This window comes from Rhinolophus ferrumequinum, chromosome 13 (assembly GCF_004115265.2).
Source record: "Rhinolophus ferrumequinum isolate MPI-CBG mRhiFer1 chromosome 13, mRhiFer1_v1.p, whole genome shotgun sequence".
NCBI lineage: Eukaryota > Metazoa > Chordata > Mammalia > Chiroptera > Rhinolophidae > Rhinolophus > Rhinolophus ferrumequinum.
Window position 1 is genome coordinate 2,188,147 of NC_046296.1, and position 26,899 is coordinate 2,215,045.

Sequence of the window (26,899 nt, forward strand, 5' to 3'; positions counted from 1 at the left end):
AAAATCTGGCAATGTTTCATGGTAACGAGCCTGTCTTGTGGGGCAAGTGAAATGAGCAGGGAGACCTTATCAAAGAATGGAATAAAAAAGAAAGGAGCAAAAAAGTCTCTAGGAAGAAAATAAAAGTATTGAGATGAGAGTAAGCAGTGGCTTCTGGAGTGAGAGGGTTGTACAGGTGAGTAGTTGCCGGTGCCTGCCTGCAAATGCCCTGGCTAATGTTTGGCCAGCTCAGAATAAGGACCTGTGTGGTTTGGGATATGAACCACCCACGCACACAAGGAGTGCTCGCCCAGCCAGAGTAACGTGTCTCGTGGGGACAGACAGGATAGCTGGGACATAGCCGGCATCTCTGGCAGGGCAAGCGCGTCTCATTTATTCCAGAACAAGTGTTCTCACTTTGCTTATTCACAGACGGAGAGTCACATTTTCCCACTTAGCAAGAAACATGACCTTTAGTGTTCTAAGTCAGTGTTCACCAAGTACAGTACCTAACCCCCTCGTGGGCATCTTTCATTGACTTGCCCTTTTTTAGGTCTCAATCTGAAAGAATGTGGCAGAAATGCCTACTGGCAGCCTTGCTTTCTCAGTGACCTGCCTGCTATTTGCTATGTGTGTTTTAGAAGTGAGTCACTTAAACAGCCTCCCTAACTTTCTGTTTTCTTCTTGATAAAAAGGGACAACCAGCAGTCTCAGAAGTCACTTCCAGTTCTGGTTAGAGTCCCAGCAAGTAGATGGTCAATACTTCCCTTTGATAATGAACTGTAGAGATGGAACTTCCAAGTCTTGGCTCGAAAGAACCAGCCTTCTAAAATTGTTCATTTTAACCAGAAAATCATTGAGAAGATCAAACACAGCATCCCCATAGCTATCCTGTGCATGGTCTAGTGGGCGATTTGCTTTTATTTATTTGCAGCTTTACAATACTTTTCGGGAAGACTTCCTCTCTAGCTAGTACTCAGCATAGTAATAAGGTGTTACAGCAAGTACCCTCCACATTGCACAACAGCTGCTGCTCTGGAAACAAGTTAACACTTTGCTTTCCATGAAATGTTTCACTCCCCTTAACAAACCTGACTGACGGCTGTATTAATGTGAGTAACAGCTGTGGCCACTTGAAAACTTGAAGCAATGAATTTGCGTACTAGGAAAAACACTCTATAAAATCTGTCATATTTTAAAATAGGTATATATAAAAGTCATTTTAATTTGATTTCTATACCCCAAATTTGTTTGTAAAGAGTAATAAATAGTAAAAGAAAAACTGATATTGACTCAGCATACCCGAACTAAAAAGTAAAATAACAGAACTGACCAATTCTTCCCTAATTAAAAAATGGATTTTGTCTTAAAGTATATATTGCTTGTCAGGTACATGAAATATAAGTATTCCATAGTATTCCTTTATTATCCTTTTAATGTCCATGGAACATGTGGTGATGTCCTCTTTTTCATTTATGATTAGTAATTTGTGTCCTCTTCTTTTTTTTCTTAGATAGCCTAGCTAGAGGCTTATAAATTTTATTGATCATTTCAAAGAACCATTTTTGGTTTTGTTGATTTTCTCTATTGGTTTTCTGTTTTCAAATGCAATGATTTTTGCTCTAATTAATATTATTTCTTTGCTTCTGCTCCCTTTGGATTTAATTTGCTCTGCTTTTCAAGTTTCTTTAGGTAGAAACTTAGGTTATTGATATTAGATCTTTCTTCTTTTCTAATATATACAGAAACAGAGCACGTTCTTCACATTGAGAAACCTAAACATTCTCAGATTCATTGGCTTTGAAATGGCAGCAATAAATCCTGCCTCACAGTGCTGTCACCAAGATCCAAGGGGGCAATAAATATGAGCTAAAGTAGGTGGGCCAGCAAAGTGATGCATAAAACAGGAACCCCACATCAACCCATTTACTTCGTAACAAGAAATGAAGTAAGCCATTTTGTGATATTAGTGATTTTTATATAACAAGTAAAATGTTTCTTTTTTCATATACTTGCCAATCGGTTAGGTTTCAATACGCAGAAGTAAGAAATAAGGATATAAATGAACAGCTTTGAAGAAATTGTGATGGTGCTTCTAAGCAATTTATCATTTCAATTATTGATAAATCACTGGATCTAATTCCTCATTCCATCACTGGATTTATCAAGCAGTAGTGATGTTCATCACTCAGGTATTATCATCTACAGATGGGAGAAAAAAAAATGAGATTACACAAAATGTGATCTGTTAAAAGGGACAAGGTGGTAGTGAGCCTGAGAAGAAAGAAATCCAGGTTGCAAACATGACATCAAATTGCTGTGGACAGCCTCTAAAATCCAAGGTTCAGATGTCAGTCTATGCTGTATTCTACTTTTTCACAATATTTGACTGAGCCTACCACTCCCTTCTCTGGTTCTCTTCCTGCTTCCCTGGCTGTCCATCCTCAGTCTCCTTTGTAGGTCCTTCCTCTTCTCCCCAACCTCTTATCCAAGGAGCATCCAGGGCTCAGACCTCCAACTGCCCTCCTTTCTCTCTATACTCACTCTCCAAATGGTCTCATCTTGACCCCATGGCTTTAAATATGCCTCCAATGCAGTGATTCCCGGAGGTACAGTTCCTGTCCAGACCTCCACCTTTAACTCGACTCTGTGATCCAAAAGCCTCTGTACCATCTCGACGAGGCATCCTCAACCTCACATGTCCCCAAATGACCAACACTTCCTCTTAAAAATCAGCTCTACTTGAGCCTTCGCCATCTCTGGTAATAGCAACTTCACCCCTCCAGTTGGTAAGGACAAAAAAGGGTCATCACAGACTCTTCTCTTCCCCTCATACTCCATACCCAATCCATTAGCAAATCTGGTCAACTGTTCCTTCAGAATATAACCAGATACAGTGAACTTCTGCTTCCAGGAAGATGAAGCAGACGGAGTTTTCCCTATTGCATCTTTAAATCACAACTAAAATCTCTGGAGATTATCTATGAGACAAACAGAAGAAGATTCAGAAAGATAAAGAGAAGAGGCAAACCAACTACGGAACTTGGAGTCAAACAAATGACACAGTGGTCAGTTACCTAGGTTTTATTGTGACCACATTCATCTCACACTTGAAGCTAGAGGAGTCAATGACCAGGCAACAGACACAGATGACAAAAACTTGGTCCATCCACACAAAGTACCAGGAAAGGGGCAGCATATCAAGACAGAAAACGCTGAGATAATAACGGCTCTACTGCTGTCAAACACCACAGAAGAAAACTTCAGCAAGTCTGAGTGAAGAGTCTAGATTCCACCCCCACCAGACTATAAGAAACACTCCAGCCCCCGGCTGTGGTCGTGTCAGAGAAAGGAGGGAGATGAGACTTTCATCACCACCAGGTTGTAATATTCAGCCCCCATCCCATGGTGTCTGTGGAGATGGAAAAGCCAGCTACCAAGAAATGTCAACAATCACAGACAATAAAAGCCCCAACAAAAACTATTTATCCAAAGGACCAGGTTAAGACAGCCTAGTAAGACAGGAAACTTTTAGAAAACAAGCACTCGACACCAGTCAAACATCACAGACTGGTCCCCAACCCCACTTGGATCAGTAAACACCAAGAGGGTAGCCTGGACTTTGTCACTTGACAGGCTGTAACAAGGTGCCCCAACCCCCCATGCTTACCTGCCCAGGATGTGTTAAAGAAGGTTGAATAGGGAGTCAGGACGTTCGTGTCTGTAGAGGTAATAAAGCCACCAAAGTGACAGAGGAGACCATGTTGTGACACTGGACAACCACTCCTACAAGATGAAAATGAGACATCCCTCCCCCAGAGGGTGGTATCCAAGAAAACCAAGAGGAGAGTCAGGACTTTCACCACCACCCAGTGGTAAGGAAAACACCACTGAGTCAGTAGAAGCTGTGGCAGAAGCTGTCATGACCCAATCCTGTACCTCCTGGCCAGGATGGTATCAGTAGAAGCAGAGTGAGAAGCCAAAACTCTCATTACTGCCCAGAAATACCAAGGACGGCTCCTCCTCATGTCAACACAGGCTAAGTGGGGAACCTGGAATGCTACTCTCACCTGGTTTTCATCAAGCCAATGTCTACCCTTTCTCCTGTAGGAGCAGTAGGAACAAACAAACAAAGACCAGAAGATCCAGAGTTTCCTAACATAATACCTCCAAATTCCAGGTTTTAATTTAAAACAATAACCAGGAAAATCTCAGTGAAAAATTTCAGTGAAAAAGATCACTCAATATATGCCAACAGACAGAGTAGAGATGTTATTCTCTAACAAGGATTTTAGATGAGTAATGATAAAAATGTCTCAAAGAGATATATGAACATGTTTAAACCAAATTGAAGGAAAAACAATCTTGCAAAGAAATAGAAGAGATAAAGAAGAACTTTTTTTTTTTTTTTTTTTTTTAGAAATTAGAAAAATGTAATAGCCAAAACTAAAAACTCAGTGGATGGTCTGAACAGTGGAATGGAGTGGAGAAAGGAGACATACTAAGAAACACTACAGATAAATCAAAATCGAATGGAATGCTAAAAAATATCAAGTAACTTATAGCAAGGCAGGAATAAAAAAAACAGAGAATAAAAAACAGAACAAAGAGAAAATGAAAATTCAAATGGCAGAGTTAAGACCTAACATATCAAAAATAACATTAAATATAAATGGCATAAATACATTAATTAAATGACAGATTTGCCTAATGTATATGTGCCTAATAACAGAGTGTCAAATTACATGAGATAAAAACTGATAAAACTGAAAGGAGGAAAGAATGAATCTACTGTCATAGTTGGAGACTTCAACACCTCTCTATCAGAAATGGACAGATCCATCAGGCATAAAATCAGGAAGGACTCGGCAACACCATCGATCAACTGGATATAACTGACATCTATACACTACTTCACCCTAAACAGCAGAATACACAGTTTTCTCAAGCTCACATGGAACATTCACTAAGATTGACCACATTCTATGCCATAAAGCACACCTTAACAAATTTAAAAGATTAGAGATCAAAGTCTGTTCTCAGACCACAATAGAGTTAAACTAAAAATCAATAACAGAAAGATAACTGGAAAAATCCCAAAATATGTAGATATAAAAAAACATGCTTCTACATAACACATAGGTCATAGAAGAAATCTCAAGATAAATTTGAAAATATTTTCAACTAAGTTAAAATGAAAAAAGAGTATCAAAATGTGTGAAATGCAGGGAAAGCAGTGTTTAGAGGAAATTTTGTAGCACTGAATGAATATATTAGAAAAGAAGAAAGATCTAATATCAATAACCTAAGTTTCTATCTTAAGAATCTAAAACTGTAGAGCAAATTAAATCCAAAGGGAGAAGAAATAATATTAATTAGAGCAAAAATTATTAGAAATAATATTAAAGAAATAATATTAAAAAAATATTAGAGCAAAAATTAAAGAAATAGTATTAATTAGAGCAAAATTATTGAATTTGAAAACAGAAACTTAACAGAGAAAATCAACAAATCCAAAAATGGTTCTTTGAAATTAATCGATAACATTTATAAGCTTCTAGCTAGACTATCTGAGAAAAAAATTAAAAAAAAAAAAGGAGAGAGGACCCAAATTACTAATGTAATAAATGAAAGAAGGGACATCACCACAAGCTCCATGGACATTAGAAGGATAATAAAGGAACACTATGGAATACTCTGTGCCCACAAATTTCATAATATAGATGAAATAGAATAACTCTTTGAAAGACACAATCTGCCAAAACTCAAACAAGAAGAATTAGACAATCTAAATATGCCTACATCTATTAAAGAAATCAAATCTATAATTAACAACTCTCCTAAACAGAAAGCACCAGGTCTGATGGGTTCACTAGTGAATTCTACCAAACATTTATGGAAAAGAAATTATACCAGTTCTCTATAATATCCCAGAGGATAGAAGCAGAGGTAATACTTCCTAACTCACTGTATGAGGCCAGTATTATCCTAATATCAAATTGAACATCACAAGAAAACTACAAACCAGTATCTGTCATGAACACAAATGCAAAAATCATCAAGAAAATATTAGCTAATAAAATCCAATAATGTAAAAAGAATTACACATCATGATCAAGTGGGATTTATCCTAGGTATGCAAAGCTGGTTCAACATACAAAAATCAATTAATGTTACCACCACATCAACAGGCTAAAAAACAGACAAAATAAATGACATAATCATACCAATAGATGCAGGAAGATCATTTGACAAAATAAATGATTAAAAAAAAAACCCTCCATAAACTAGGAATAGAGGGGAAATTTCTTAAATTGAAAATGCATACGCACAAAAACCCTACAGCTAATATTATACTTAATGGTGAGAAATTCAAAGCTTTCTCCATTAAGATCAGGAACGAGGCAAGAATGTCCTCATCACAATTCTTTTTCAAAATCACACTGGAAATCCTTGCTAATGCAATTAGGCAAGAAAAGGAAACAAAATATATACAGTTTGGGAAGGAAGAATTCAAACTGCTTTGTTTATTGATGACATGATCATCTATGCAGAAAATCTGAAAGAATCTTCCCCCACCCAAAAGAAAAACCCACAAAAAACCCCACAAAAAACAACTCAGGGAATTAATAATAGCACGGTTGTAGGATAAAAGATTAATAAATAAAAGTCAATTGAGTTCCCATACACCAGCAATGAACAAGTGGAATCTGAAATTAAAAACAAAATACCATTTATATTAGTACCCCCAAAATGAAATACTTAGGTATAAATCTAGCAAAATATGTGTAAGATCTATTATGAGAAAAAATACAAAACGTTGATGAACAAATCATAGGAGAAATAAATAAATGAAGACATTTATTTATTTGACATGTGTGTTCATGGGTAGGAAGACTCAATATTGTCAAGATGTCACTTCTTCCTAACTTGATTTATAGATTCAATGTAATCCCAATCAAAATCTGAGCAAGTTATTTTGTGGATATCAACAAGCTGATTCTAAAATTTATATGGAGAGGCAAAAGACCCAGAATAGTCACCCAATATTGAAGGAGAAGAACAGGGTTGGAAAACTGAAACTACCTGACTTCATGACTTACTATAAAGCTACAGTAACCAAGACAGGGTTGTATTGGCAAAATAATGGATATATATATAGATCAATGGAACATAATAAGGAGCCCAGAAATAGATGTATATAAATATAGTCAACTGACCTTTGATAAAAGAGCAAAGACAATAAAAGGGAACAAAAAAAATGTTGCTGGAACAAGTGGGTATCTGCATGAAATAAATTGAATCTATATACAGACCTTACACCCTTTACAAAAATTAGCCCAAGATAAATTATACACTTAAAAGTAAAACAAAAAACTAAAAACTCTTAGAAGATAATATAAGAAAAAACCTAGATTGATGACTTTTTACATACAGCACTGAAGGAACAATCCATGAAAGAAATAATTGCTAAACTGGACATTATTAAAATTCTCCAAAAAAGACAATATTAAGAGAATGAGAAGACAAGCCACAGACTGGGAGAAAATATCTTCAAAAGACAAATCTGATAAAGGACTGTGATTCAAAATGTACAAAGAACTCTTAAAACTCAATAAGAAAACAAATACCCCAATTAATAAATGGGCCAAGACATTACTTAACACACACCTCACCAAAGAAGATATAAAGATGACAGATAAGCATTTAAAACTATGCTGCACATGACATGTTATCGGGGAAACGAAAATTAAAGCAAGATAAACTATCAAAATGGCCAAAAGCCAGAACATGGACAACACCGAATGCTAGAGAGGATTAGAACAATAGCAACTCTTACTGCTGGTGGGAATGCAAAATGGTTCAGCCACTGTGGAAGACAGTGTAGCAGTTTTTATAAATCTAAAAATACTCTTGCCATATGATCCGGCAATCACTCTCCTTGGTATCCACCCAAAGGAGTTGAAAATTTGTGTCTACACAAAAACCTGCACATAGGTGTAAATGGCCGTTTTATTAATAACTGCGAAAAGTTGGAAGCAGTTGAGTTGTTCGTCATTAGGTGAATGGATAAATAAACTGTGGTACAACCAGCCAATGGTATATTATTCAGTCCTAAAAGAAATGAGCTATCAAGCCAAGAGAAGACATGGAGGAAAATTAAATGCATACGTATTATTAAGTAAAAGAAACCAATCTGAAAAGGCAACATACTGTATGACTCCAACTATATGACTTTCTGAAAAAAGCAAAACTATGGACACAGTAAAAAGTTCAGTGGTTGCCAGAAATTGAGGTAGAGGGAAGGTATCAATAGGGAGAACACAGCGGGTCACTCTCCCAAAAAGACATAGCAATACTAAATGTGTATACATCTGACAACAGAGTTACAAAATATGTGAAGCAAAAACTGATAGAATTGAAAAGAGAAATAGTAAATTCACAATTATAGCTGGAAACTTCTATATTCCCTCTCAACAACTGATAGAAAACTAGACAGAAAATCAGACAGGATATACCATGTTTCCCCGAAAATAAGACCTAGCAAGTCCATCAGTTCTAATGCGTCTTTTAGAACAAAAAGTAATGTAAGACGTCTTATTTTACTATAATATAAAACCTATTCTTATATATTATAATATAAGACCAGGTATAGTATAATATAATATAATATAATATAATATAATATAATATAATATAATATAATATAATATAATATAATATAATACCGGGTCTTATATTAATTTTTTCTCCAAAAAACGCATTAGAGCTGATGGTCCGGCTAGGTCTTATTTTAGGGGAAACACGGCAGAAGAATTCAGTTAATGCTATAACCAAAAGGATCTCACTGACACTCATAGTACATTCCATCCAACGACAGCAATGTATACATTTATCCTAGTGCCATAGATCATACAGCAAAATAGACCATATCCTGGCCCACAAAACAAATCTCATTAAATTTTAAATAATTTAAATAATTCAGAGTATGGTGTTTGATCAAAATGGAATCAAACTAAGAATTAATAAAAGAAAGATTAAAGGAAAATCTCTGAACTCTTGGAAACTAAACAACACACTTCTAAATTATCTGAGTCAAAGAAGAAGACTCAAGGGAAATGAAAAACAAAAACATTTAATTTCATGAAAATAAAACTAAAACATATCAAAAATGTAGAAAACAGCAGAAGCAGTGCTGAGCAAACATAATATAAAAAAAGATCAATGATCTAATCTTTTATCTCAACAAACTGTAAAAAGAAGAGCAAGGCAAACCTAAAGCAAGCAGAAAAGAAATACTAAAGATAAAAAAAGAAATCAATGAAATTCAAAACAGAAAACTAATAGAAAAAAAAATCAATAAAAAGTGGGATCTTCGAAAAGTTCAATAAAATGAACAATCCACTAACAATACTGACATAGAAAACATAAGACACGAATACCAATATCAGGAATAACACAGGGGATATCATTACAGATACTGCATACATAAAAAGGATAAGGGAATATTATGAACAATTCTATAGATTCTACGCAATGTTGATGAAACAATACGGTGAATGTTTAAATTAAAAAAATTTATTACAGTAAAAGACACATTGCCATTAATCCCCTCAAAATACTTATAAATTTGACAACTTAGATGAAATGGATCACTTCCTAGAAAAACACAAACTATCACAACTCATATAATATCACATACATAATTTAAATAGCCCGATAACTATTGAGGAAATTAAATTTATAATTTTAAACTCCCTGAAAGTCAAATCTCCTGGCCCAGGTGGTTTCATTGGGGAATTCAATCGAACCATTACATTTAAAGAAAAATGAACATCTGTTCTCCACACCTCTTCCTGAAAATAGAAGAGAGGACACTTTTCAATTCACTCTGTGAAACCAATATTACCTTGATACTAAATCTATGCAAAGACAGTTAAAAAAAAAAAAAAGAAAAAGAAAAAACGGAAAACTACAGACCAGTATCTCTCATGAATACAGCTGCAAAAATCCTTCACAAAATCTTAACAAATCAAATTCAAAAATATATAAAACGAATCATACATCATGACCATGTGGGATGCATTCCTGTAATAAAACACTGGCACAATATTTTAAAAATCAATAAACTGAATATACGATTAAAACACTGGCACAATATTTTAAAAATCAATAAACTGAATATACGATACTAATATGCTAAAGATGAATAATCTTGTGATCCTATCAAGTGATGCAGAACAAAACATTTAACAAAATTCAAAAACTCTCAGGAAACTAGGAATAGGGGAAAACATCCTCAACTTAATAAAGAACATCTGCCAAAAAACCTACAGCAAACATCATACTTAATGAAAAAAGACTGAATGGTTTCTCCTTAAGACTAGGAACAAAACAAGGACGTCTGCTCTCATTGCTGCTATTCAACATGGTACTGGCAGCAATAGCCAGCGCAATAAGGCAAGAAAAGGAACCAAAGGTATATAAATAAGCAAGGAAGAAATAAAACTGTCCCTATACGCCAATGACTTGACTGTCTATGTAAAAATTCCCAAGAAATCCACACACACACAAAAATCCTCATAGAACTACTAAGTAAATTCAGCAAGGTCTCAGAATACAAGATAGACATTTTAAAAATAAGTTATATTTCTATTATTAATAAACACATGGGAATGACAATTAAAAATACAATACCCAAAAATACAATACCCAATTGCAAAAGAAAAACTGAAATAATCTAACGAAGCACATTCACGCCTTATATGCTGAAAATTACGCAATGTTGATGAAAGAAATGAAAGAAGATCTAAATAAATGGAAACATACATTACATTCACAGATTGAAAGACTCAACATAATATAGATATTACTTCTCCCAAATTGATATACAGGAAATTCTATCACCCAAGAAATATTTTTATAGATATAGAGAAGACTATTCTGAAATTTACATTGAAAGGCAAAGGACCTAGAAAAGCTGAAATAATTTTGAAAAATAAGAACCTAGTGGGAGGAATCATTCAACCCAATTTCAAGACGTACAGTTAAGTAATCAAGATGGTGTGGCATTGGCAGAGAGATAGACACATAGGTCAATGGAACAGAATATAAAACCCAGAAGTAGTCCCACACAAGACTGACCAAGTACATTTTGACGTAGGTGCAAAAGCAATTCGATGGAGGAAAGACCGTTTCTTCAAAAAATAGTGCTAGAGCAATGGGACATTCATTTGAAAAATAATAAATCTTACACCTTACATGAAAAGAAACTCGAAATGAATCATAGATTTAAATGTAAAACATAAAACTATAAAACTTTTGGAAGACACTTGGCCATATAGAAGAATGAAATCTTACTATTTGCAACCATATGGATGGACCTAGAGAACACTATGCTAAGTGAAGTAAGTCAGACAGAGAAAGATAAATACCGTATGAGCTCCCTTATATGTGGAATCTAAAAAATAGAATAAATGAAGAAACTAATCAGAAACAGGCTCAGAGATATAGAGAAATAACTGAGGGTTGCTAGGTGAGAGAGGGTGGGGCTGAGGAAGAAGGTGAGGGGATTAGACAGCATAAAGTGATAGCCACAAAATTGCCATGGGGACAAGAAAGACAGTTTGGGGAGTGTAATCAATAAGGTTGTAAAGATTTTGAAGGGTGTCATATGGACACTGTCTTATTAGGGAGACCACTTCAGGGACAGCGTAGGTGCCTGACCACTGTACTGTACACCTGAAGCTGAAGCTGAATAACAATGAATGGCAACTATAATTATATATATATATATATATATATATATATATATATATATATTCACAAGACGTGGAGTACAGCATAGGGAATAGAGTCAGTGGAATTGTAACAGCTCTGTACGATGTCAGAGGGGTAGTAGACTGGGGAAGGGGTTATCACTTTGTGAGGGGTGTAAATGTCTAACTATTACATTGCTTTGTGCACCTGATAATAATAATAATAATGAAAAGATTTTAAAAAGACAACTTTTGGAAGAAAAGAGAAAATCTTCGGAGCCTGAGGCTTGTGAAACAATTCTCAGATATGACACCAAAAGTAAAATCCATAAAAGAAAAACTCCGTAAATGGAACTTCATCCAAATTCACAACCTCTACTATATGAAAGACCTTAAGGTGATGAAAAGACAAGCTACAGATTAGGAAAAAAATATTTGGAAACCACATATCCAGTGAATGACTCATAGCTGGAATATCTAAAGAACTCTCAAAATTAACAGTAATAAAATTCAATTAGAAAATATGTTGGTAATTATTGAAGCTGGGAGATGGCAATATATGGATTTATTGTACTCTTTTCTCCATGTCTGTGTTTGAAATTTTCTTTAATAAAAAAGTATTTGAAAATTTAGAAAAAGGGAAAAATGGAATCCAGGACTGATATTTTCAAGTATATAGCAACCCTGAACAAAAGATTTTTCTTTGCTTTGTTGTGTTACAGGTGTTGTCCATTTGATAGACTTCTTTACTGGCTGTCAAATAATTTTAAAAAGACCATGCCAGAATCACAAATTTCCACCTCGTAATACCCTTGTCTTAGTCAGCTGGAATATAGCACAACTCCTATCTGGATTCCCAGATTCCACCCTTGCCTTTCTATAGTTTGTTAACAATGCAACAACTGGAGAGATTCTTTTACAATATAAACCAGGTTAAAACCCTCCCCTAGCCCTGTCTCATCTCACTCAGAGTATGAGCCAAGGTCCTTACACGAACCCCCACCTCTCCTGGCACCCTCTCTCTCTCCATCACTCACTCTTCTGCTGTGCAGATGTCTTTTCTATTCTTTGCACACATCAGGTAGGTCTGGGCCTCTGGGTCTTTGCATACGATGTTCCCTCTATCTGGAACATGCTTCTTCCGGTATCACATGTCTCACTCCCTCACTTTCTACAGGTCTCAACTCAAATGTCACTTTCTCAGAGGCGCGCTTTCCTCTGACCACATTATAGAGTCCTCATCACCCACACCTGTGCCAGCTACGCCCCGTAGTCCCTGGAAGGTGGCAGAGGTGAGGCGATGAGAACGCTATAAAGTTTCATGTTTTTCCAGATGCTTTGTCTCCCCTCACTAGAATGTCAGCCCCAAGAGGGCAGAGATGTCCATCTGTTTTGTTCACTGCTATTCCCCAGAACAGAGAACTGTGTCTGGTACATAGCTTGTACTCAACATTTGTTGAGTAAATTTTAATCACTATTACAAAATAAACAGCGGTAAATCTTGGCCAGTAACACAGATGGTAGTGTTAACTACCTTGTACTAGGTGACAGTGATTGTGACAACAACACTGAACGTTATTTACAAAGCCCTTACTTTTTGCTAGAAACTCTGTAAAATGCTTGATGCTACTGCACACACACACACACACACACACACACACACACACACACACACACTGCAGAGAGCAGGAAGCATTTCACTAGGGAGAAGCTGGGATGAATTTATGTACCCTGATGACGACTTATTCTCAGTGCTCTAAATTGGTATAGTGCCATAAAAATAGCTGACATTTATTGAATACCAACTACATGGCAACCACTCTGCTAAGCCTTTGTATTATTATATCTTTTCATGTGACCAACTGCGTGGGGTTGATAGTACACAGATCTGCCTTTTACAAATGAGTGCAGTGAATTCCCTGGAGATTCAGGAAGCCACAGCCAGGAAGTGGTGTCTCCAGATAATGAAAACAGACACGCTGACGGAAAGCCCAGCTTGTAACCCCCTGGGACCCTTACCAGGTGCCAGTTCCTGTGATGACCACTCTGTACACCATCCCTCTAGTCCCCAAAAGAGGGATCGGGGACAGCTTGGCTGGATGGCAGAGCCCCATTCAACCCAGGGCTGACCAACTCAAAACATGTCACCTTCTCTATGAAGCCTCTTAGGTCACCCTATTTAGTATTGAGATCCCCCCAAACACACTCCATCCTCTTATTTCTCTCCAAGTACTTGACTGACCTGTTTTGTTTACTTTCTGCCTCCTCACTACAATGAAAGCTCCCTGAGGGTAAGGATTTAAGGCTGATTCTGAAACACCCAGAACAGTGTCCAACATACAGTAGGAATTCAGCAATTTTTGTCATTGGCTCTAGTTAATATTCTTTTGTAAGAAAAAATCCAAAGCTTGGATCAGAAGTGATAAATATTTAAAGATAAGAGAGGCCTAGACCAGTTCCTTTGCTTCTTTTTGGTTTGAATACTCTGCGTGAAAGAAGGCAGAAGGAAACTAACCATTACTTATGGGCTTTGGGGCCCAGAATTGGAGCTGGGCACAGAGCACAGGCAAAATAATTCCAAAGAAGAGCTTGGGCCCTGGGTCAGAAGCGCTGGGAATAAATGTCTAGAAAGTCCCAGAGGTTCTCATCAGAGGTGATTTTGTGCCCAGCCACTCCAGGGCATCTGGCAATGTTTGGAGACATTATTGATTGCAACAACTGAGGGGTGCTCCTGGCATCGAGTGGGTAGAAGCCAGGGGTGCTGCTAAACATTGTATAGTATACAGGGCAGCCCCACAACCAGAATTGTCTGACCCCAAGTGTCAATAGTGCCAAGGCTGAAAACCCTGGGCTAGAGCACCGAGAGTGCCCTCTCATGAGAGGAGCTTTCTGCTTCTGAGTGTGGCCGACATTTTCACAGACATCACCAGAAGACTTTGCGGAAGCTGGAGCCTGTCCTCCATGACAGGAAGCCAAGCCACACTGTTATAAATAACCACAGTCTCGTTTACAGAGAGCAATCGCCTCCATCATTGGAGGGATGTTACATAAACTGCCAAGCAATCCCTACACGTCCATGAACAAACTGTAGAAAACACAAAATAACACTGTCTGAAAAGTGAGTTTTAATTATAGCTTTGATGTTCAGCCCTGGATCTGAAAAGCTGACTATATCCTCACAAGCGGCAGCGTTTGAAAGCCTAGCCAGTTACCCCGTGAGCCTACACTGGGGTCACAGATGAAAAGCCAGCCACAAGTCAGGAACTGCAGCCACCCTATCATACCACGCTGTGTCTGTGGCCACGGCTGTGTGATCCCCAAGGTCTGAACGAACAGTAGGAAATTAAGTAAGTGGATGACAAGATGTTTCTCAATATCTAGGTACTTGACATTTATGACCCCCTCACCCCCCACAAAAAAGAAGACTGAATTATATTTTCCATTCATGTTTGCAGTGTGTGTTTGTTTCTACACAACTAAAGCTGGGTGGAATAAAGTATTTGTAAGTATTTGGTAAATTTAAGACAATGTCCAGATTCACTATATCTGAACATGAAAATAATTGGTAAATAAAACCCAGCTGCACCAGTGTAATTGTTCTGGAAGCGGGAGGCCGTCCCAACGAAAGGAGCTACCTATGATATGTTGGTATGTCTCCTCAATTATTTAGGTCTTTACATGAACTTTTGACTCATTTCTGTGCTTTTTAACACTGTCAAACATAATGGCATTCATGTTTATATTTTGTCTTATTTTGCTTTGTATAGTAGGGCAGATGTTGTGTGTATGTATGCGGTCATTTTGCAAGGCCCTGCACTCCAAAGCTGTGTTCTTGTGGTCACTATTCCAAAGGCTGGTTATTTGCAAAGATCTCCACTTCCTCACTGCCCACTCCCTCAGCACCCCAGGGGGAGGTTTACATTCCTGGCATTCTACTGCTTCACCCCTTATGATCAGTGCTTTCTGACCTCTCCTCTGAGGAGAGGAGAGGAGACGAGAGGAGAGGAGACGAGAGTGGAGGAGAGGAAAGGAGGAAGCCTGGCCTAGGGATGGGCTCTCAGGAAGATCCTCAGGCAACAGAATGTGCAGGAAAATGGAATGGAATACCAGGCAATAGGGCAAGGCCCACTGTGCAATCCAAGGGAACGGGCAGTGAGCAGGAGAGGGACACACAGCAGAAAGTCTGGAGGTGCCAGGCCAACCAGCAGGGCGTGTGGGTTAGGTCTAGAAGGAAGTGCCTGGAAAGAGCTGCCTTTATGGGCGTCCACAACTGAGCAAGCCCTTGGTGGGGAGGGAGCTACCAGGGGCGACTAAAACTTGTGCATTATCAGAGTCGTATCCAATTTCTTCTACTCCCTTCTCAATCTCATTCACTCTGCACTTGTCCCTGAGGACCAACACTTCCTTCTCAGGGCCCTCCCCTCCCCCAGTCCCTCTGATAACACATCAGCCTGCTCCGTTCTTCTTCTTTCTGGACTGTTCTTGTTTCTTTCTTTCGCCCATTAAGTGTTACTGTTATTTTACTGCCTTCTTTCCTGAGATTTTTTTCTTTCTTAAAGATTACATCTGATATCAAAAACCACCTCTGCAATTCATCATTGTCTGTTGTGCTAATGAATGTTTTTCATGAAAGTCAGTTTTGCACATAAAGCTACTTGTTGAATTATTTCAAACTGGTGTTCCACCATCAACCCAGACTGAATATACCTACATCCTCATCCCGTACTTCAAAGCATGCCCCCTGCTCTTGGTTATCATGTTTCTGTCCCTCTTACCAAATGTTCTTAGTTGAAATAATTCAGTTCAGTACTATTTGTTGAGCAAGTTGGTACTATGGCACAATAACAACAACAAAAAACAACCTATTCCTAGCTTTGGATTGGCCATGCACACGTCTGGAAATATAATCCAAACAATTAATGCAAATTATAAAAAAAATGTTACATGCATATCATTATTTTTAATGTGGAGGTAACACCTAACATATTTGAAATTTAAGAAACCATTAGGTAAAAATATGGAGAAACGTGCTATCTTAAAAAAAGAAAAGTGAGATATACATTTGCATTTACAGTGATTAAAACTATGTATAATATGCATGTAAGAAGGCCTGGAAAGAAATATTCTAAAATAATATTTATGGTTTAGAGGGAAGTGACCGTATCACCTTTCATTGTATATTGTTGAAACAGAACAGCACCTTCCTCAAAAGGAAATTTCTTCATCGTCCTAGATTCCTCCAGCTTTCTTTTGCTTGGCTATCAAGTTTTACACATTAAATATCATTTATATTTCTTACTCCTTATTCACCTTCGCTGTCCCACCCTCATCCAAGCCCCAGCGACTCACAGGCAGGATTTGACACTACTCCCCTGAAGAGGATCCTTCAGGTTGATCCACTCAACACTCACTCCCAGCCCTTCTCCCTTCTCCTGCTCCACTCCAGTAGCTAGAAAACCACCAACTCCATGTCCCAGCCTAACAGAGACCACGTGACACGGTTCCGATGAAGAAAGCATTGTTAGAAATCGACTGAAGAATTCTAGAGACTTTTCTGCTCTTCTGGAGATGGAAGAATAAGATAGCGACTGACCACCTGCTGAGGAGAAAAGGTGGAAAGGCCTGTGTCCCCAGTAGCCTCATTATGGCAGCTGCCTCTGAACTTCTTATCATAGGAGAAAAACCTCCCTTATTTTGCAGCTACTGTCTGTTTTCTGTTACTTACAGCCTAATGTGTGGCTGACAAATAATATCTTGCCTCGCTGCCTTCCTGACTCTAGTCTTATATCACTCACTTCATCCCACATTTATTTTATAAGGGTGAAGGAAAAAACAGACCTAAATGGAATACTAAATAAACAAACACTGAAAATAAAAGCAAAGGACAGTTGACATGTGAAAACAATGGTGAAGGCCTAAAAATTACAAAAAGCATGAATAAAAAATTTTAAGAGTAATCTAAGCCCATTTAGTAAAGTTTTAAAACATGCCTACATATATCAATAATTACTTAGGACATCAGTATTAGTACCGCGGTACAGTCTTCTAACGAAGACTTCTAAGAAACAGTCACTCCACAAAACATATTCAGCGGATACAATCCTGTTATGTTTGGTGAGCCAAACATAAAAGACCACTCTAGGAGCTCGGAGTTGAATTGGGAAGGAAATACATGAACAAAAAAATTACACAAGTAAATAATTACCATCTATGTTATTAATGATCAAATTAAAGCAAGGGTTTTATAAAGGAGAATCTGGTCTAGTGCAAGTATGAGCTGGCGAGGGAGGCTTCTTCAGAAAACTGAAGTTTGAACTAGCTGGAAGCATAGACCTGCTTTGTTAGGGAAATGAAGGGAGGAGGGGTTGGAAAGAGAGAAATAACTTTTGGGGAGGAGGGATGGCACATACAAAGGCCCAGCGGCAAGAGCACAAATACATATTCCGAGGAACCCAACGAAGGTCATGGTGGCTAGCCTGTGTACGTGTTTGTTCCAACACATCAAGAGAAGGTGAAATTATGTTCAATATATTCTGCTTAAGAAGAAAGCCAAGTATGAGATTTAATTTTGAAAATTTTTCACTTGGACAAACTAAAATTCCAACAATTACCTGATGAAAATACCATCTGCAATGTTTCCATGTCACTCTATACAAATATTTAAGCATCTACTAAGTACCAGGCACCATACTACATTCTGGGGATATAACGACGAGTAGGGTTACATTCTGTGCCTATAGGGAGTTGCAATAAAAAAGGAAGAAACTGAGGTAAAGAAACAATTACAGTTCAGTATAATGAGCATTTTGAGATGGAGGTGTGGCCAAAGGCTAGGGGGACATCAAAAAGAAATCATTTGTTTACTCATGGGTTGAATTATCTTGCAAATTAATCTATGTCCAGCACATCACTATCAAATGATACTAAATAAATGGACTGTGAGCTTAAGCATGAAACAAACCAGAAAATCTATCAGACATCAAAAACTGACAGCTATCACAAGGTAATGGAATTGTGTAATGGACTTCCAAGTACACAATCCTACCACAAAAAAAGAATTCTGGGAATTGTATCACCCCCTCTAGGCTTGGGAAACCACTCAATAACTTAATTTGAGCATAACTGAATTTTAGATAATATATTTGAGCTTAAAAAAATTAAAGGAAACTGAATTAGACCTGACTGTGTACACAGGTCAGGATCAGACAAGAAAGGCAGAAAAAGCCAATATAAGTTTAATTTATTCTTTCATTGAGATTCAACTAAGAGACTTATACTTAAAAAGTTTTAATTGCAAGCACTAAAATAGCCTTTTCATTTACTGTAGTTTATAAGATTATTAATAAACAAAACCCAGAGACTTGAAGCTTTGCATCAGTTCTGGCAATGATCAGCTGTGTGAAGACAGAGTCACATGACTTCTCTGAGTCTCAGGCTCAGTTTCCATATTATGAAATAGAATCATTTCATCAGTAACATCCAAGGATTTTAAGTCTTTCCAGAAAAATTACATATCACTGTATCATGTTCACTGATTTCAATATTGGTCAACTGTGACTGTAAAAATTGAGGAGAATACAAGCCATTTTACCAATAATTTGCCAGGCAGGATACATCAGGCTTTACAAACAATACTTTAAATTTACCCAAGATAAATTGGCAAATGTATAATGCCTGAGAACTATGAAGCTACGTGAAGGTAAAGAGTAGCTCTGGAGTCTAGTGAAGACTGTGTGGCCTCAGTGAGTAGGAAACACTTTCCGGCAGATAGAATCCTTTTGATGAAATCTATGTCCTTCTCTTGGATAAAGCAAAACGTAAAAAAAATCACCCTAATATAATATCAGGTATCACTGTATAATATCATGAAGATAAATGGAATATACTATCTCTGTTGTAGGACATAATTCTTCCCATCTCAGTAATTTTTACTTAAAGTGATTGATGAAGTTGCTTAAAGTGAAAGAACACCATAAAATACATGTACCAAAAAGGCGTTTGTTAATTTTTAAAGAAACGGAATATGGTTTTGTCGTTAGATCCCCTCAGTCCCCCCCCAAATGACACAGTAATTATCCACAGTGCTACATAATAATTCTAAGTGTAATTGCAGTATAATTTTTCTGACATGCATTTACTATCCATCTCCATAATTATTATGCACAGATTATGTTACCTTGTTTTTCAAGTTCTCTACTATCTCCGTGAGGTGCAGACTTTTCAAATATGCGGATGAATTTTAAAATATATGGTGCCTACAATACCTACCTCATCGCAGGGCCTCAACATATGAATATGAGCAACAACAATACTAATGTTTATGCAAATTGCTAATGTTCTAGAAAGCCAACCCTGTACTACTTCTTAGTTCATTTTATGAAAGTAAGAATGTTCAGGAAAGGATATTTTTTTGTAGCTTTTGGTAACACAAAATGGTTTATTGTACTCTACCTTGTACCATCTCATCTCCTAGCAGTGAGAGGGGTCCACATCGTACACAATGTGAGAGAGTTTCACAAATGTGAATGAAATAACTCATGCGGTTTAATGGGAATGACCAGCCACAATGCGCACATTTTCAAGACCATCAGTCACAGTCCTTTTGACTGTGCTGTAACAAGCAACCCAGGTGGACAAGCACAGCCACGGATCAGCTCACCTCTTTTCCTATCCGGACCTCCCATCGCTCCATTAAATGTCATAGTAATGATGTGATATAAGCAAATGCGACATCCTTTGACAAATATAAAAAGAAAATTACAATGTATGGAAATATATATGCTATAGAAAGATGAAAAAAATGGATGAATGATGGAAGTTCTGTGATGGTTAATTTTAGGTGTCAACTTGGTTAGACTACGGTGCCTAGTTGTTAGGCCAAACACTGGTTTCAATGCTGTTGTGAAGGCAACTGGTAGATGTGACTGTCGTTTATAATCAGTAGGCTACAAGGAAAGCAGATGAGCCTCCACAAAGGGGGTGGGCCTCGCTCAATCAGTTGAAGGCTTTAAGAACAAAGACCACGGTTTTCTGAAGAAGAAGAAGGAATTCTCCTCAAAATTGCAACACAGAAATTCTACTAGAGTTCCCAGCTTCAGACTCAAGACTGCGATACCAACTCTTACCTGAATCTCCAGCCTGCAGGCCTGTCCTACAGATTTCAGACTTGCTCGCCCCCACAACCACACAAGCCAATGCCGTGAAAGTGCTCCCTCAATATCTCTCTCCTATATATCTCCTACTGAGTCTCTGGAGAATACTGTCTAATGTAAGTCTATTCAGGGCATTAAATATATTAGGTATTCTCTTTGATAATATTTTTGGCTCTGCTTATGACATTGGCAAATTCTATACCACCCCTTACATTTTAAGATTAGGATGGCCATCCTTTACTAAAAGCTTCATGAAACCAGCTGAGAATAAAGCTGACACATTGAGCTTATGTACTTTCTATAACACTACACTTATGTACTATAAGTACTCTACTATCTTATGTACTTTCCATAGAAGCTAAGTTTAAGTACTTTCTACAGTACTTACGAAATACAGTATGAAAATACAAGAGAAGCCAGGTAATGACATCTGACTATCCTTCTACGGGCTATCACACACAACAAAGTTCAGTCCTTTTGTAGGAATCCAGTAGCATAATCTTATTTGTAACACCTGCAAAAAAATGTTTTCAAAGCAAGGTGTGTACTACAATATTTTCAACTGTCAGACTGTTTGTAGGTCAGTTAAACCCGGAAAAAGCAGTTCTGCTTAATGAACATCACTATTTCCACATCAGAAAACGCACTTACAAAATTACCTTTACAACTAGCAAGTAAATTATAATGGCTTTACTCTTAGACAAAAGTTGTATTCTGCTAGAATTCTAAGTGGTGAGTGAAAAATGATATCCTCTTCTTTTGTACGTAACAGGTTGATATAAGAGAAAAATGTTGAAATTATAGATGTTAAGTTATTTTTTAATTGCCCTCAACAATTTTGTGGGGGGCATCTGTCAGAAAAGACACGTTCCTCTCAGAAGCATTGTGAGGACAGCGGTACTTACTAACTGCAGAGTCATAGGAGGTAGAGTTGTGTTCGCCTCTCATGAAGGGATATGGTGACAGGTAAGCATGCGTGCAGTTCTTGGATGGCGGCTGATTGGCTGGGAAGGAAACCAAAACAATGGTCATCTGTTATTGAGGAGCTGAGTAAAAACTCATTCCCAATAAAAGGAAAATACAGGGCCGGGGGGTACACAAGCTAAATAAAACCTCAGGTTAGATCAACAAATTGTTGAGTGAGTGGGGTAGACTTTCTAAAAAACTCACACTGGGAAGCACAAAGAACCTGGAAAGTGGATTTATCCAAAACATCTAGCCCGTGAGGTAATTCAATGCCCTTAATATCACCTTAAAATTGAAGGCGTCACATTTCACTTATTTTCAGAACCATACTCTCCAGTTCCTAACATAATGCCTAGCACGTAGTAAGTATCCAAAAAATAATTGTTTCAAAAATCTAATACAATTAGATTTAACATTGATCAGTTCCAATTAATATAAAATGTCTTCTAAATCCTATTGTTAGGGGAAAAAATGGAAATGACAGATCATACAAGTTAACAATTAAAATATATTTTTAGCATTTGAAGAAGCCACAAGAAAAGAACTTTCATGTTGTTTGAAAACTTGAAACTTTCATTGTGGACACTTTAAAGAGTGAAATATTCTTCCTTTCTCTAAATCCTTGGCAAAATCGTTCTCTTGCACAGTCTGATTTATCCACTTTACCAAAGTCTAAATAATTTTTATTGACACATTGCATGCTTATCCATCCCCCCCAAAACGACTATAAGATAGTCTTTCAAATATTCTTCTCAAAATGCCATTTCCTTGTTACTTTGTTCCTTTTAGATACGCCAACTTGTCATCAGCTTGCTTAAGTATCCCATGATCTCATATTTTTATTACATATTCCACAATCTTGACTATTGTGTAAATATCATGCTTTGATTTGTCACAGTAAGATTTCATAAGGAGACTAATAATTTTAACCTACAGTAAGCCTTAGGGTAATAAATAGTTCTTTTCTTCATTCGATGCAATAAGATAAAGGCTAGCTGTTTTCAATGAATTGATTTTCAAAGATTAGTACAATATAGTGAATACAGTTGAAAGAATGCATCGTATTTTTAAGAAGCTATTCTACTTCAAAAAGAACTTGAAAGTTTCTGAGAGAAAGCAAACATCAAAAGCGAGGCATTTCTTGATATTGCCCGCAAATTTGGTTGAAGCCCAAATAGAACAAGCTTTCATCTGCCACAGCTGGTAATTAATGTTCATTATTTAAAAAAAAATGAATTTTTTAAACTTTGAAGCCATGAATATGAAATAATACATCTCTATTTCTGGATTTTAAAAAAACATAAAAACATTTACTTGCAATGTATTAGTAATAGACACTCGAAAAATACTATAAATAATATTTGTTCTGTTAGGGTTAGTGTATTTAAAATATGAGAAAGGAAACAGTGGAAAATTCAGTTTTACCATAAATATCCAGACTTCTACTTTATATTAGATAAAGTAATTATTGCTACAGCTATTTCTACTTATTGAAAAGGAGTCACTTCATGAGCCCTTTGCAGACACCCTATTGGATTGTACAACTAAGCATTCAATCCTATTCTGTAAATGATGTGTACTAAATAAGAAACTGTTCATTTTTTCTTTTAAAGACAAGGGGGAGATAAAAGTGAAATTGCACTTACTGTACCAGAACTTCCAGATATTGGAATCATTCTCTTCCACAATCCCATTAAACCAACATCTCCAGAAGAATCCTTCATGGTGGAAAGTGACATTCTCTATCTGCACAGAACACAAGTGAAGTAACTTGCTGTCAACATAAGGAAAATAATTAAATTATTCCATCCATTAAAATTGTTAAAGCAACGTATCTGGTCCCAATAATAATGATCAGTAGCTGTCTACATATCTCTTCTATGAAGTAATAGTCACTCCACTACTATTCTCTGATTTCAAGAGGATACCAAATATATCAATACTTTGAAAAAGAAACGCACATTCTGTTCACCTGAACACTTCCCCACTTCAGTTGCCAGAAGCCAATAATCCGATCCAAAAGCCACCAAAAAGAGTAAAACCCCCAAAGCACCAAAGAGAGCTCCAAAGAAGATGGCGACATTTAGTTTCATTTTCAATTCACTGGTTTCCCTTCAAATAAGAAATTAAAAAATGGCAGACACCTAGCTTCTCAACAACAAAAAGAATGAGGAGTTTTGAGTAGGCAGAATCTTCTTGAGAAGCCTCTCCTCGCTTGTGTTTTGGTGGCTTCTCACTCAGAACCAGCTGGTGGATTGTATTCCCTCTGCTCACCCCTGGAGGGACTCCAGCCCGGCAGCTGAGAATGGCTGGCTATTTTAGGAAACTGATTGAGGAGCTGTCTCTCTCCCGTGGGGATCAAAAAATAGCTGACCTTCCCCTGACTGTAGAGGAATATCAGAAGCTGGCTATAATGATCATTATTGCTGTTGGGTAATCCATAGAAGTGGAAAGAAGATGGAATGGTCTAAAGCCATCGGCAGTACTGGCCCCAGTCTTCAGTGCCTGAACAGCAACTCTTCATCTAGAATGGCCATTACAACCACGAAGACACTAAAGGCTTTCTTTGAAGATATACAAATGCAGCTATGAAGAACCATAAAGACTCCTCTTGACTATGATTGAAGTTGTAATTAATTTCTTAATTCCTTTTGAATGTTTCTGGGGTGGAAAATAATGTGTGGGTCAAAGGATCTAACATAACACCAAGTACAGCTCAGATTTATGACCTAGACATCCAGATGCGTACTGAAAAGATCAAGAATATGGTAACGTAAACTATTTAAAATATTAAAAAGTACTTTTATGCAGCACACACTACTGACATAAAAACAGCACTTTCCACAGCAGCTCCCAGATCCTGTACAGGTTATTCCAAATGATCATCCCAAATGGGACTGATGAAAAAAAGTCTCAAAAATATATTGTTTTCTGGATTAAGATGAAAGAATCTGGTCTACTCTTTCCTCTGTTTTCTTTATTATAAGTATCTAATTTCCTCAAAAGATGAGTCATACTTGATACCCATCTAAGCCACCAAAGAGCAGTGAATTTACTTTCTTCATGCCATGACTCTAGAGTTTGTTTTCATGTCTTAATCTCCCAGACAGTATTTTTTAAGTATCTGTGTAATATTTTAAAACTTGTACTGTGCCCATGGCTACCGGTTGTATATTCTCAATAGTAACACAAGTCACTGCATGTTCTATCTAACGAGGCATCTGAACCCTACCAGCTTCCTTCACCACTTTTTTTGCTTGGCGTAGCATACATCTTTAGATGTGTATTTGGCGAGGACAAAAAGATGCCTCCCCAGTAAGGATGTAGGGCCTTGGCCAGCTCCAGCCATGTGCAATCAGAGGTGCGCACAGGTCATGGATTCGAAGTCACAGAATCAGTGACTGAGGGTTAAATGGGATTCAAGACTCCATCTCAGCTGATCCCTCACCTAATGCCCAAATCTCCTTTACAAGACTCCCCGCATCATTGACCTTTTGAGCCTATTGGATTTAAGGAAATCAATTATGTCCACACAGCTCTGCCTTCACTTCTACCAAAAGCCGCTTCCCTAAAGTTTCTAGTATTAATCATATTCTATCCTCTGAGATTGAACATACGCAGAACTTTCTGATATTCTGAAGTAACCCTGTTCCTTTCAACATCCCTTAGACTGGCACAACTGCAAATCTCCTTGCTGTTCTGGTTACAATTCCAAGTACTGAAATTGAAGTGAGGCATAGTCAAGTATTCTTTTTTTTTTTTTTTAATTTATTGGGGTGACAATTGTTAGTAAAATTACATAGATTTCAGGTGTGCAATTCTGTATCACATCATCCATAAATCACACTGTGTGCTCACCACCCAGAGTCAGCTCCCCTTCCATCACCACACATTTGATCCCCCTCACCCTCATCCCCCACCCCCCAACCCCCTTACCCTCTGGTAACCACCAAATTACGTTCCCCAGATTAATTTTCAAACCCGTGGCCATCCTGTGGTCACCAACTGCCCTCCAATCCCCTCACCCTCCCCCACCCCCCACCCCTCCCGCCCATCTAGCAACCCTCAGTTTTTCCTCTTTGTCTCCAAAACTGTTTCTGATTAGTTCATTCACTTATTCTTTTCTTTAGAATCCGCAAATAAGATCATATGGTACTTATCTTTCTCTGTCTGACTTATTTCGCTTAACATAATGTTCTCTAGGTCCATCCATGTTGTTGCAAATGGTAAGATTTCTTTCTTCTTTATGGCTGCGTAATACTCCATTGTATAAACGTACCACAGTTTCTTAATCCAGTCATCTACCGATGGGCATTTTGGTTGTTTCCATGTCTTAGCTATTGTGTATAGTGCTGCAATAAACATAGGAGTGCATAAAGATTTTTGAATTGAAGTTTTGGGTTTCTCCGGATAGATACCTAGGAGTGGAATTACTGGATCATAGGGTAGTTCCATTTTCAGATTTTTGAGATACCTCCATACTGTTTTCCATAGTGGCTGCACCAATCTGCAATCCCACCAACAGTGCAAGTATTCTTGGTCTAGTTTAAGACCCCAGTACCACCACTTTTCTTACTGGGATGCTATGAATAATGGCCTCCCAAAGATGTCAACACCCTAATCCTTAATTTATATGGCAATATCTTGGATTACACAGGAAGGGGACATCTAATCACATGAATTCTTAAAAGAAGAGGCTCTTTCCAGACAGCGGGCCAGAGAGTTACTGGTTTGAAGATGGAAGGTGGCCACGAGTCAAGGAATGTGGATAGCTTCTAGAGGTTGGAAGAGGAAAGAAAACAGATTTTCCCTGAGAGCCTTCAGGAAGAAATGCAGCCCTACCAACCCCGAGATTTGGGGGATTTCTGACATCTGGACTTTTAAGATTGTAAATTTGTGTTGTTTTAAGCCACTAATTTGATACGGCAGCAATAGGAAATGAATACAGATGTTATTGTATAATGAATGCAATATCAGATCAAATTAAGGATTTTTTTTTGGGGGGGGGAGAGAAACACATTTTCAAAAAGTGTTTATTGAGAA

The 26,899-nt window shown here is 37.4% G+C and overlaps 1 protein-coding gene across 2 annotated transcripts in view; it reads right to left on the reverse strand.

Moving 5' to 3' along the window:
• TMEM182 (transmembrane protein 182) overlaps positions 1-26,899 on the reverse strand; it is a 74,640-nt gene that overhangs the window by 31,160 nt on the left and 16,581 nt on the right. The window contains exons 1-3 of one of the 2 annotated variants that reach the window (XM_033124182.1): positions 23,818-24,461; positions 23,503-23,602; positions 21,796-21,894 (exon numbers count right to left, since the gene is read on the reverse strand). In XM_033124182.1, coding sequence (XP_032980073.1) covers positions 21,796-21,894; positions 23,503-23,602; positions 23,818-23,949 — 331 coding nt within the window. In that variant the 5' untranslated portion in view covers positions 23,950-24,461. Of the gene's footprint in view, positions 1-21,795; positions 21,895-23,502; positions 23,603-23,817; positions 24,462-26,899 lie in introns of those variants that run through there. The other variant, XM_033124183.1, reaches the window with a different exon arrangement.